Source organism: Protopterus annectens, chromosome 1.part0 (assembly GCF_019279795.1).
Source record: "Protopterus annectens isolate FY-2018-M chromosome 1.part0, PAN1.0, whole genome shotgun sequence".
Lineage (NCBI taxonomy): Eukaryota > Metazoa > Chordata > Ceratodontiformes > Protopteridae > Protopterus > Protopterus annectens.
Window position 1 is genome coordinate 193,502,743 of NC_056725.1, and position 14,655 is coordinate 193,517,397.

At 35.0% G+C, this 14,655-nt stretch overlaps 1 protein-coding gene across 1 annotated transcript in view; it reads right to left on the minus strand.

Annotated features, from left to right (window-relative positions):
- Positions 1-2,258: 2,258 nt before the first annotated feature.
- LOC122789916 (somatolactin) overlaps positions 2,259-14,655 on the minus strand; it is a 58,365-nt gene continuing 45,968 nt past the window's right edge. The window contains exon 5 of the mRNA XM_044057416.1: positions 2,259-2,647. Coding sequence (XP_043913351.1) covers positions 2,456-2,647 — 192 coding nt within the window. The 3' untranslated portion in view covers positions 2,259-2,455. The remainder of the gene's footprint in view (positions 2,648-14,655) is intronic.

A 14,655-nucleotide genomic window follows, 5' to 3' on the forward strand; every position in this document is an offset into this window, starting at 1 on the left:
TTCATCCTGGGGTGGTACTCTTGTCCCTTATGGGCAGAGGTATTCTGTAAAATACTCAAAGGCATAGGCACTAACCTAAGTCACCCTCTAGCCCTTAAGGATTGAAAATCAGGTAAACTTGGGCTAATAATGGCTAGACTTGTAAAGGCTCTTGAGCCATTAGCCTAGTAATGTCATATGGACCTATGAACTAATGCATACGTGTATAATAAGGATCAGGTGTTACCCTCATCATCTCTCATGGTTATATAGCGTCACTTCTCTGTATGAAAACTGCAAAAAATGATTATCAGTTTGTATACATGATTGCACCTCTCCCATAATGTAATGCTTGATAAATATGTGCAGCTCCCTATGAAATTAGTCAAACAAACTCACTTTGAGTAGCATTACATTACACCAGTGGGTACCTGCATGTAATATAGAAATGTAAAATTGGCAGGTATAAACACATCTCAACTTGACTAAAGCTTAACATAAAATGCGTGACTCTTCTTCAAGTAAACAGTCAGAATTTTCTATAAGTGTGATAACATTCGGTAGCCTTATTGGAAAAGGATATTTAAATCAAGGTAAGAAAACAAGTATTATGGCAATATTGTTGAGAAAAGAGTTCCCACATAAAATACTGGCTATATGGTGCAATTCTAGAAGCAAACAAACATATACACCCCACAATGTATTGCATCACTAAAAATATATGAAGTGTTTCATGAAATCAGTTTGCAAAGGTCAAGACAGCAGACATATTTTTCCCTCATTAGAGATCATTGCTGTACTGTAATCAAGCATTACCATAATAAAGAACCAGCCAGAATTATGAAACAGATGCCACCTGCTATTGCAATGCAGTAGGACATTAAAAATAAACTGCAAATTATTTCTACAAAAGTTTCTAAAAGTAATCAATCAAACTTAGAGAGGCTTTGCATCATGAATAGCATAGTGATGGTATTCATCATTTTTTTTTCTTAGATTTGTCTTTTGGGTCTGTGATCTTCATAGAAGACCTTTTCTTGGAGTTTTACTCACAGATTCACAGACTATATCTGGTGACCTGGAGTTCTGATTTTGTCAGAATGGAAACAAGGCAGGACCCAGAAACGTCAACTAGTACAGCTTTATTCAATAAAACAACCATGATTAGCACTTTCATCTATGATAAACAGATTTCATCAGATGAAATACACATGAATACTCCATCATATTTAAAACACATCCCATCAGCATGTGACTTCCGATGCATCACATTTAAATAGCCCACCCACAATTATAAGCATCGTATAATACATTACATAATATTAGTATTCATGGTTAGTGGTTAGTATGAATTCACTACACTGTTCTCTTTTGGTTAGACTGCTCATAGTTATGCTATGTAGAATAAATAAATGAAATAAACAGCTGCACAATTAAGATAAGTTTTTGGATGAGTTAATAAAAAGTAACCATTGAGCATCTTGCTTAACCACCCCCACCACAAACACACATAAAAGTAATAACCTTACTGTTCTCCAGTGATCGGGGACTGAAAGCTTTGACAGGAACTGAATATTAATTGTGTTCACCAGAGGGAATAAAAACATTGGGTGGTGACAACTGGAAGGTATCAGGATTAGTTTCTTTTGGTCAGAATTTTAGACTCTGGGATTGTCCCTTTCCAACTGTCTTCATCTTCTTCCCACATAATTAGCTCTACTGTCTCATCTCTTTACATTTCTCTTAATAAGTGCTCATGGTGACAATTCTACAAGGGAAGAACCACAGCAAGATTTTATACATTTTGCAAGAAAAGAGAGAAACGTAATCTTAAATGTTTCATTATAAATATTTCAGAGGATCTCTTCAACAAGAAAAGAAAGCACTAGAAAAATATGAAGCAAAAAATTGAATAAATCATTGTGCCATTGTGATCATCAACAATGGGCACATTATGCTTTAGCCAAAATGAAGAAACAGCCTTTGAAAGGTGTGTCATACAAAATAATGTATTATACTACATACGTTAACAGCTCTGGTATATATGCATTAGAACTGGGAGATAGACATCTAACTCAAAAGGGCACTTACATACTAAATGGAATACCAGACAAAATGAAGCCAGAGTTGATTTTTGACATGAATAACCATTGCTAGGATTCAAAGAGAGCTTATACATCGATGATTTGGAATGCAGAATGTTCAGTCTTGATCAGTGGGATATAACACAGCATGTAAACAATTGACATTGTGTAAAAAAAAAAGCCATGACATCTATGCAGAATTCATGCAATGTTAAGTTTAATTGTGTATTTTTTTTCTTTTTTTAACAAGAACGCAAAACAGATATTAAGCATATGTACACATTTTAAAGATCATTATTTGATAATCATTTGTCGCAATATGTGGAACATAGTTTCCAATTGTAATATAGCTTTCAGTATTTTATTGAAATTAGGTTATTGTTTAACAACTGCTAGTAGCAATTAAGTTTTTTTATTTGTCGACACTTCAGAAGTTTGAGAAATGTTTCCATTTTGTGGGCATCCTTTCGAAAACAGTTTAAAATCATGTAGTCTCTTGCACTAGAGTCTGTTATTTCAGGGCTAGGTTCAATCTCAATTACAGACTGCTGGAAGTCAGTAGTAATAAGGCCTTCATGAAGCATCTATAAAAACATATGCAACACAGACAGATTAGATTACGATAATGGCACGTTTGCATGCATGAGTCAGGATGTCAGTAATCTAATCTAGAGCTAAAATGCTTTTGTGCCTTTGCAAACACAAGTCCATTTCACAGTCACAGGAAGATGTGCAGAAATTTGTGCATAAACATAACAAAAATAAATTTAACAAGTTCTTAATACATGATTTCTCTGGTTTCAACTTGTTTTATTTGATTCTGTTTAATAAAACATAAATAATCTCATCTGTAGTCAATTTTCAACCACCACGCGATCCAAACGGAGTACAAGTTAAACATATATATGCATACAGTGGGTGCACACTTGACAAATGTCAGTATTGCAGAAATAACATATACAGCTATATTCAGAGCATGGAGTGAATGCGGTATCTTCATTGCTGCTGAAGATTTGGGTAGGGGGCACAAGCAAACTTACAGGGACAAAAACTTTCATCTACTTGAATGTGCAAATGACTTAACAAGTCCCTTTGCTGAAATTCAGCATTCTGTCTGAGCTACATTTAACTGCATTAGCACCTGACTTTATAGATCTTCCCCAGTTTTGTCTTGGCTTGCTGGGAACTTATAAGTATAATCTTTGATTTACTGAGGAGTCATGCACAGGGCTTACTGGTGGCACCCAAACTTTACACCAGTCCGATATCATTTACAGCTTGTGTAGTACAGCCAGTCTTCAGCAGTGATATAGAACTGCAGTGAAACTGTCAGTATTGTCTTCCTCATATACAGCAGAAGACAGCTTTGATGTTCTGATTGTCTTCCTCATATATAGCAGAAGACAGCTTTGATGTTCTGCTTAAGACTGTGTTGGCATCCATCAGCATGGCAGTTTTATTGATGATTTCTAAGCTTAATTTTGACTTATACTTGCAAAATATAAAGTGCCCTACTACTTGAATGCTGGCAACAGCCCCTCTAATGACCCAATAATATTTTGTCGTATATGTTCTGTGGAATATTGTTGCTTTGAGACAAAGTTTAATTTCATAACACAAGAAATAACATCCATATCAAAATAACATCAATCCATGCCAATTATTTTTCTTAAAGTTTCATTTTCACACAAAGTGTCTTCATATTAACCATAAAGGTTTCAGAAGTATCCTAATGCATTTAATTAATAAGCATCTTTTATCATCTGAAACCTCTGCTGACTGTAGACTAGGTCCCAGGAACAGGGTATGTAGAAGTAGTTGTTATTATTAGTGAGTCAGACCAGCAAAAGTGAGTTAGGGACAGGAGCTTCACAACAGTTTCAAACAATCCCCTTGTATCAGTTGAACATGTGTTAACTGAAACATATGCCTCAGGGGCAGAGTTTGTAGCAACTATACTGAGTTAGACCCACAAAATGAATAAGGAACAGGAGCACCACTATGGTCTCAACTGATCCCCTCACATTAGCTGAACATACACTGACTGCAAAATAGATACGAGAACTGCTCTACTTTTATTTGGTATTGGAAAGCAATGTTTTGGTCCTTAGTGAATTCTTTCTCAACAGCCATGCTGGGAATATTTTCTGTAGGTTCCACTGAACATTCTACAAGCAAGTCATGGCTCCAACAAGGACCATCTAATAGTCTTGCTCACTCCACATGTTCAGGTTGACTGTCTCCCACAGTACAGAGCCTTTGTTGAGTTGGTGAAATACTGCTCTGATTAATTTTCATTGCAAGCCAGTCTGTTTTACCATTAGCCCATTACTAAATCCTTCCAGCTCATCTGCATTTCCATGCATTCTTATTGTGTCTTTTTGATAGAACAGTATTAACTCCCCACCAAGAGCTTATTATGTTCTACTAAAATCCCTATCTCATCACACTACAAAAAGCTCTCTTTTGTCTGCTACAATACTGCAAAATTACTCAGCAATCAATAGGTACAGGTTTTTATTGCTATGCTCTATTAATATATTGTTATGGAAATATACACCAATAAATGGTATAGAAGCATTTCGTAGACAGATTTAAATGCAAGTGCTGGAGTGCTATAGCTCCCTAATCAATGCTTATGTTAGAAAGTGATCAAACAACAAATCACAAAATAGTTTTAAATCAGGATTTTTTCATATTACAGTTTTATCTGTAAATTACACTTGCAGGCAAGCCATTTGACCTTTTTCATTGCGAAAGCAGTCCATCTGGAGGTGTCAAATTTTGCCAATAGGGCAATTAGCATTCAATCAATTGAAGAGTTTTTACTACCTCAGTAGAAGAAATTCTGGAAAGTAGTCCAAGCCTCCCATATGCAACAGTAAAACATGACAACCTCCCAGGGTATTTTTGTAATAATAATTTGTTGCAACTCCCAGATAGTACTTTGAATATAACCAATAACTGGACCCAAAGGAAAATATAAGTTACACATTAGATAAATAGTATGCTAATGCTGTTACTTTCATGTCCATTTGATAATGTAGTATTTATCTGTATCACATTCCTACTTAATTTCAGAATTCATTTAGTATATGACTTATGTCATATGAATGAAAAGATGTTTTATCAGTTGGTTATGTTATTCCTCAATTGTTTATCTAAGCAGTCTATTATCATTATTATTTTAACATGAAGACATCTCTATATGAAATAAATGCACATTTTTATATAAAAATGACAGGTCACATACCAATATGTTGTGTGCCTCTGGCTTGTCTGTGTCTTTTCCAGTTTAAAGCTGCAGTAAACAGATTGACCTTAAAATAATCAGACTATAATATCACTCCAACTTGCATGAGCTGTGCACATGAGATCATGCATCTTGCTTACACTCACCATGTGCAACTGGAGTTTTATTTTGTTTTCACTAAACTGTTCATTGTGGACAAAGTTACTGATAGGCACAACCACCTTGCAAGACAGATTTTGAAGTTCACCATGGGATGAATCAGTTCACCTTTACTGCACATGGTTTACAAGTTTGCAGGGTCACATTGAGAAGTTCAAGTGACTATGCTCCAAACTTGGGTAACCTAGACTAAACCACTGCCCATGTACTAAACTTACAAGTTTTGGTACCAGTCTAGAATAAAAACAAGTTAAAAGGTTTGCTACAGTTTGCAAGAAAGCAGGTTTTACTCAACATTTATAAAAGAATGTAAATTACAACAGTACAACAAAAGAAACAGTGCATATGATGGCACTAGTCAGATTCTGCATTGATGGCCTGCTAATCATAAATTGTCTGGTCACTGTTAGCAACCTCCTCTATGTCAGTGCTGTATCTGCCATTACATGTGTAACAACGTAAGCAATGTAGAGTCTTAAGAGCTATAACTGAATAATCACAGTGTACTATGTGCAGTTATATCACTTCAGGATTTATGTTTATGTAACAGCTTGTATATAGTTACATACAAACTGATGCTGAAAATCATGGCAAAATTAAGCATTGTAATGTTGGTTGTGCATAATGCTTGGTTACCTGCTTTACCTGTGTTGCTGAACCGAACCACTAATGTTGTATTCCTTCACTGTTATTTGTAGGCTTATGTCACAGTTCTGAAATTCTTTTTTACTTAATTGTGCAGCATATGGAAAAAGTCACACATTATCCCACTGCACAAAGGAGGAAATGTAACATACATTACTAACGTTAGACCTATTGCAATCTTATCCTCCCCTCTCCAAAATACTTGAAAAATATATTCAAAAACAACTGCTAAACTACTTTGTGGTGGGATAACTCCTTCCCCCACACAACATAGCTGCTGTCCTTCCCATAGTACTAATACTACACTTCTAGCCTAAATAGATACTGTCAGTAAAGCTAGAGATAACAGTAAACTGGTTTACTCCTTATTTCTAGGCTTGTCAAAAGCCTTCAACACAGTTTATCACAGCAAACATCTACTTCAAATGTCATCATTAGGTCTCTCTCAGCCTACCCTTTTATGGTTCAAAAGCTACCTATCCAATAGGTATCAGTCATTAAAATGGCACTCCACCCTGCCTCCATACCTCCCAGGCACCTCCAGTATTACCCAAGGCTCTATCCTTGGTCCCCTCCTCTTTAACATTCTCAACAACATCCTCCATACATCTACACAACAGGCCTCAGTAATACCGGACTCAAATGACTTCACACACATCTGCACATCTGACAGCTAGGCACATCTCCAAAAAAAAAAAATTACTCACAAAGCTTTAACAGAAACTGAAACAAGGCTTTGTAACTTACAACTCATGATCAATCCTAAGAAAAACCTTCACTTTAGTGAATAACCTGAAAAACTTCACTTCACTGGCATATCATAAATTCAAACCACAACAGAGGAAAGGGACTTCTCCTGACTAGCACCAGCAATATGGAATCCTTTATCCAATGATGTGAAAAGTTCTAGAACTATTTAAAATAGCCTTGAATGAACATTTGCAAAAAGAAGTTGATTTTAACTGTTTTCATTTTGCTGGCTACAGTTCAGCATCTCCCTTTGTGTAGTTCTTGCATCTATTAGTGTAAACTTCACTTATTGTAAATATCTGCATTCTTGAAAAATGATGATGAAGCAATCTATTTAACTGTATATGTTGCAAGTGTATTTTCTTACAGTGGTTATCAAATATTGTACTTCTATTATTGTACTTGTCTTCAGCATCTTTTTCTTGACTGAAAAGTGTCTGCAAACCAGCTCACTCTCTCAGTAAAAAAATTTCAAATAAATATAATATAAAGCTAAATAAATGAAAGCTGTTAACAGTGAAGCTGGTATCCACGATGGCTGAACCTAAACATTCTAAAGACTTTATCAATGCTAGAAACACTGAATAAATAAAAATATACTGCATCCTATCCCCCTGAACATCATGGAGTTTGACCAGGATGAAACACCATGACTGCGCTTTATACCTTAAAAGACTGTATACAATTTAATATGGGCACATTCTTACTCAATGGAATAGTATTTGCAGACCTAACCAAAGGTTTTGACCTAGCTAACCATGAACTGCTTCTTCGTGCTCTAATAAAAGTGAGGATAAATACTGACTCCCTCCCCTTGATTTACAGGCTATTATAGAACTGTGAAGGGCTGGTTAGGACACTGACTTTTGCATGTTGTAATTCTGTACTGAATTAACAGATCATTAGCTGAACGGTGCAACTTCATTAGTTTCATGGTATCCTGAAATAGTTGAGGTGAGTTTTCAAATGTGAAAGTTAATCTTGCTGCAGTTAAAGGGCAGATAGAATAGGAAGTAACTCTCACACACTAAGAACCATATCGCTTTAAGTTATAGAACCCTTTATACCAGAGATGGTATATGATAAACCATACTATGGACTAGGCAGTAACTCTCACACACTAAGAACAATATAGGTATATAATAAACCATACTATGGACTAGGCAGTAACTCTCACATACTAAGAACAATATTGCTTTACATTATAGAACCCTTCACACCAGAGATAGCATGTGATAACCATACCGTTTAATTTCATGACAAGATATGACATGCTAGCCAGCCCAGTTGATGTGCAGTGATAAAGTACTGACCATAACTCAGGGGACTTGAGTTCTGTTAGGGACTCAGTCGCCTGTTTGAGCTAGCATGAGGGAAGAAGAGGCATAAACAGGTATGTATCAGCTCACCCATCTTTGTTGAGAGGGATGGGGCATTCAATCAGGTCCACATTTCATGGTTGAACTCCTGATGAATACCAGGGATTGTATGGAGCATCCTGTCTTTAGTGGATTGGGGGAGAAACAGTCTGATGAAGTCACAACCAGAGAGCTAGATATACATCACAAAAGCAATTGCACACTAGTCTTTGGATGACTTTGGTCATTCATTGTGGGGTTAGTTTGCAAACATTACCACTTTCCTGCTTACCACTGCCCACACTGTGATGAGTGGTCATGACTCCAGGCATGCCACATTCACCAGGACAAAGTTCAACACTCACATGCCTGAAGCAAGAGGTCATCTAGAAAGGGATGGAGGTAGGACCTGTCACTTGGTATGAGCCACTTTAGAACCTCAAGGGTCCACATGTGGTTACAACCTGGACCACTTAGGCATAGAGTTGGCACTTGTCCCAGCTGAAGTAGGCCATAGAGTTTGTACAGAGGCCCTGGGTTAGAAGTAACCTGAAGTCAGTGATGACTTTACCTACAGAAGACAGCAGTATAAATAGGTAGAAGTGAAGACTTGTGGGGAGGTACCCATTATAAAATATGACATTCTCAGTTCTACTCAACAGACTTTACTAATGTTATTCTCATTGATTCTGCTTCCCTTTTCACCTCAAGTCATAACTCAGAAAAAGTGTTAGACATTTTGACTAGTTTTTCACACATGTGAGTGACAAAAGGTTGAACAGTATGCCTCAGTATGTGTAGAAGCTAATTAATAAATTGTGCAGCACTCAGCAAAATTATGTACACATGTGCAGGTTACCGTTCAAGAATCATTGTGTTTTTGTTTTTGTGAGGAAAGCATTGGATGATTTTGAATATAGTTCCATCATTTAACTGCATTTCATTTTATGTGCTAACTGCATAAATTAAAATTGCAGTGGTGCTGCTTGGAATGTTGCCCATCTAAATATTACACTATCTGCAGTCCTCACTTGTAGTGCACTAATTTGCTTCACACTTACTGTTTTGTTAATTGCTCTGTGCAACTGATGCTGTATTATGTATCTTTGATGCTAAGGTTGTATAGTATTGCAATAACCAATGACTGGGTATGGTATATTGAAGGTTTACCCATGGTTGGTGTGGTTCAATCACAAGCGGATCCCAAGTGATTAAACAAAGGCAACCATGGGTAAATCACCAATATACCACACCTAAGAGTTGGTTAGTGCTAGTATACAACGACATTATTTAAGAAAAAAATGACTTACTTTTCTTAAATAATGTGTTTGTATAATGACTCGATAGTGTTCTTCCACTTTCATTAGATATCCTGCTGTTTTTTTTTTTTTTTGGATGTACTGCACATGTGTATGGGCCTTACGTTCCCACACTTATGCAGTATATCATTGCTTTGGAAAGTAAGCAATAGAGAAAGGAAGATCTCTGTTGCTCTTTTTTTTAAAAGGTTGAAATTCAGATACTTTAAAGGGATGAGAGAGACAGGATAAAGAAAATACAAGGAAAATCAGGTATGTTTCTTTAGTTTTGGATAATGTACATAATTTTATTTATTTATTTGACTTTTGTTTACTGGGATAATCTGATTGGGCCAAGTCCATTTACAGCAACGGTCCAGGAGGGGGGAAGCCCCAAGAGATACAAATAACAAAAATGACATAGTTTGTAACTTATAAAGTAATAGAACAAAGTAAAAAAATATATATTATACATAATATATTTAAAGTATACATTAAAAAATATTATGGAGCATAACTTATATATAAAAATAGTAAGAAATAAACAAATGTTTCATGAGAAGCATATTTTTAAATATGAATTAAGATAAATGCGACTATGTCAAATAAATATTTATATTCAAAACACTGTACAAGGTACATGTAATGAGTCTGGAAACAAAGAGATAATTAGAGTAATTAAAAAGAGGCTAGACAGAGTATAGAGAGAGAAAGCAAGGTGATAATTAACATGAGTTTATAGGTGAAAAAAGTTAGTCATATATCAAGTAGATAGTGAATTTCTGCAGATTAAAAAAGATAAAGGATGTATAAGAAAAACAGTACAACTTAATGTAAACCATGAGATAGACAAAAGGGAATAACAGTCAGCCAGGAGTCAGACACGAGCAGGGCCGAGAATTAAGCAGGTGTGACTTTAGAAGCATTTTGTATTGTGAGGGATTGGCAGTGGTTAAAATGTGCTGGGGGATTCTGTTCCAAATTATCAAGATTTGATTAGAGTAGAGACCATCTCCAAAGTGATTGTCAGCTTTTATGACTTGTAAAAGGAGTTTATTAGAGGATCTCAGGTATCTTCAGTTTGTAGATTATGTAGTGGTGGACACTTGTCAGGCTGGTATGTTATGTCATGGGCTACAATAAGTTGGGTGAGAGTAAAATAATTGGGTAACTCTAGCCAATTTAGTTGACATAAGCCAGTACAGTGATGTGATGTATACAGTGAGTTGGTAGCAAATCTGGCTATCTTATTATAACAAGCATCTAATTTTGTCAGATCTGTTTTCTTCACATTGGTGAAGACTGGACAGGAATAAAGAAGAGTAGAGAAAAGATGATTCCTGATAATTGATTGTCTTATGGAGTCAGTTTAATTGTATATAGTGAACATTGCTTAATATGGACTTTTTAATGATTAGAGACAAGTGATTATCATTTCTCATGTTATTGTTAATTGTAACCTAGAATAGCTAAGTGTGCGGTACAGGTTCTATCTTGGTATTGTTCGAAGATATATCTGAAAATGAAGTTGCAGATCTAAAGTTTTTTTTTTTTATTTGAAAAAAAATCATGTTTAGTTTTGTTGAGACTGAAAATTAACTGAGAGTCAGAATCAGGATTCTACTGCTGTGAAGGAAGTTGGGTTATTTCTAGAAGTTTAGAGAGTGAGGGGGCAGAACATATGAGAGTGGAATCATCTGCATACTGTAAAATTGTTGCTAAGAGGGTGGCAGTATGGAGTTTGTTGATAAAAATACTAAATAAGAGTGGAGCCAGTATGGACCCTTGTGGAACTCCAAGTGAAACTGATAGCTGATAGGATAAATCACATTGCCATTTTACAGCTTGTCGTCCGGCCTAATTATGAAACCATAATTAGTGTATTAATTATTATTATTATTTATTATTTAGCTTAATTAATAAGCATAATTAGCCATAGCTTTATGGCTTAAATTAAGAGATGAGAATTCATTAAGTAGTTCTTGGTGGGAAACAGTAGCAAATGCTTTGGACAAGTTGAGGAATGTGGAGGAAACAAGATAGCCATTATTTCTATTATGGCTGATGATATTAGTGAATGTTAGGAGAGCTGTAGTGGTACTGTGGTGGGGTCAGAAGCCATGTTGAGAATTAACCAAGTCCACACTCTACTTCAAACCAGGAACCAAAAACCAGAATAGAAACGGTTGCTATAAAGGCTGTCTTCCAAATACTCGACACCTCCAATAACTCCACCAGATGTACCAAGGACCACCACCGTTGTTAATGCGAAATGTTTTATTACAAATATACTCAAAAGATCTACAGTAACAGGAATATCAGTACGGATTTAGCACTTTCGTCTCCCACTGGAGACCTCTTTAGAATCAGTACATAACATATCATGATTCCTTATATAGTACCCATAATTCCATTAATTAATTAAATAATTAGTAACTCCAATTAACTAAAAATACACATATAATCGTGTTTACTAGTATACGTGTATTTGAAGTACACAATGCATGGAAAATGCTCAATTTATTATTCACTCATTCAAAGGTTTTAATATTTTTAACTATTCAGATATTATTATTAATGAGGTATACTTTGAATTATTTATTAAAGGATTTACTTTTGTGCCAGTTAAAAAACCAGGAATAGAAAATATTATTCTTGATATTAAAACCTTTACTAGGAAGTTGAATTTCAAGCATATTTTTAAACAAGACAAAGCAAGTAATATTGTGGTTAACAAGTCACAGAGGAGTAGTATTTATAACCCTCAACTTCATCAGGATATTTTACATTTTGAGACTGCTCTCATTAAAAAAGTCAGAACTGAATATAAACAAAATAAACAGGTATATGGTAGTAATTTAACGAAAGAAGAATGTAGGTTGTTGTACGATTTAGGGGACAATTGTAGGATCCGAGTGATGAAACCAGACAAAGGAGGTGGAGTGGTTATTATGGATCAATGGGACTATACAAATAGGATGTTGAAAATTTTAAACAATGATAGTACATATACATTGGTTTCTAGAAACGAAATAAATATAGCCTATAGGAAAATTGATTATATCTTAGGAGACAACTTGTTACAGGGCCTTATAGATAGTCAGTTATACAATTTTTTGAAGGTTGAAAAACCAATAATTCCAGCCTTATTTGGTATTCCTAAAATCCACAAAAATGTGGTAGCTCCCCCATATGAGGCCTATAGTGTCATCACAAGGATCCAAGACCCAACCCCTAGCTATATACGTGGATACTAAGCTAAAAAATTTTCACACTAAGTATACACACATATTGGTTGATTCATGGGATTTTTTACAAAAATTGGGTAATGATCCATATAACCAAGATAGTACATTTATAACAGTAGATGTTAAGGATTTGTTTTCGGTCATACCACATAGTATTGGTATGGAATGGTTTGAGGAGATGATACTGGAGATGAACTTGGTGATGAATGACAAATTCAGATTGATATTAGAATGTGTGGACTTAGTGTTAAAAAACAATTATATATTTTTTTCAAGGGCATGTGTACCACCAAAAGCAAGGAGTAGCTATGGGTTCGGCTTGTGCCCCTTTATATGCGAACATTGTGATGTTATATTGGGAGAAACAGTATTTGTTCGGAAGTGAATTTTTTAAATATGTGAATAGTTACTACTGATTTCTGGATGATATTTTTATTATATGGAATGGACCCAAAAACCTTGTTGAGGACTTCATAACGTATATTAATAACACTACTATTTTTTTAAAGTTCACACACGATATTAATAAATACGAGATTAACTTTTTAGATATTAAGTTACAAAATGATTATGCCTTGAACAGGTACAAATCTATGATTTATAGGAAAAAATACCACTCCAATACCTATCTGCATTTTGATAGTGATCACCCTGAATTATTAAAGAAGAATATTGTAAAGGGCCAAATGATAAGAATAGCAAGGATGACATCTGAAAGAGATGATTTTCTCCTAGAGGTGGACAAACTACAATACATGTTTCAGGAGAGGGGGTACCCTGTGGACCTTATTAAGAGGGTAAAACAAAATGTTATAGGCAAAAGAGAAACCCAATATAGACCGCTACTATATAGAGAAAAAGTGATAAATACAGTAGAGGGTAATGATGGTAGGAGAAAGATGGTAAACAGTTTAACCACTAATCCATTTTTAACTTTAACTTATTTTAAAGATATAAAATGGCTTAAGAAATGTATTGATGAAACATGGGAGTTTTTTAAAACTTTGCCGACCAGAGTTACAGTTTTTCAGGACAAACTGACTTATAGTTATAGAAGGAGTCAAAATTTAAAGAACATTTTTGAGAAAAAAGAAAAATATAGTGGAATGTGAAACTGTATCCATCAAAACTGGTACATATAGGTGCGGGAGATGCTCTCAATGTTCATTTATGGTGGATACCAAGAGTGTGTGGATCCCAAGTTTAAGAATGACCCTGAAATCTAAGAAATGCAGCAGATGCTATACAAAAGGGGTGAATAATTTAGCATTTTGTAAGTATTGTTGGGCATTTTATGTGGGGAAAACAGTTAGGCATTTAAGGAAGAGAATATATGAACACATGAGGGATATTAATAAAAAGGATGTGAACAATGCATTCTATAGACATTCAATAACATGTCAGCTGGCTGATTTCAAATTTTGGGTGTTGGAAGAAGTGGAACAAAAGGAAAGGGGTGGAGATTGGGAGACAAGATTAGAATATAGGGAAATGATTTGGCAACTGAAAATGGATGCCTGTTTTGGTAAGGGGTTGAATGATCACATCTCCATTACACCCGCCCTTAAGTTACTAGCAGAAGATCCTAAGAGAAAATAAACACCTGACTTAACACTAATATTTTAATCACATCCAATATTTTAATCACGTCCAATATACTTCCCTTAACAGTTACCCACTGTAAGATCAATATTAATACCAATCTTATTAATTCTGTATCAACACCTGGTGTGTGTTTTTATGTGTTTTTTATGTGTTTTTTATGTGTTTTTTATTTCATTTTACCATTTTTTTAACTGTTTTGTACTATTTTTTAAAACATTCATAACACCATTTTTTTGGGGGGGTTATAAGTATACTCACAAATTTTATGAGTAAATT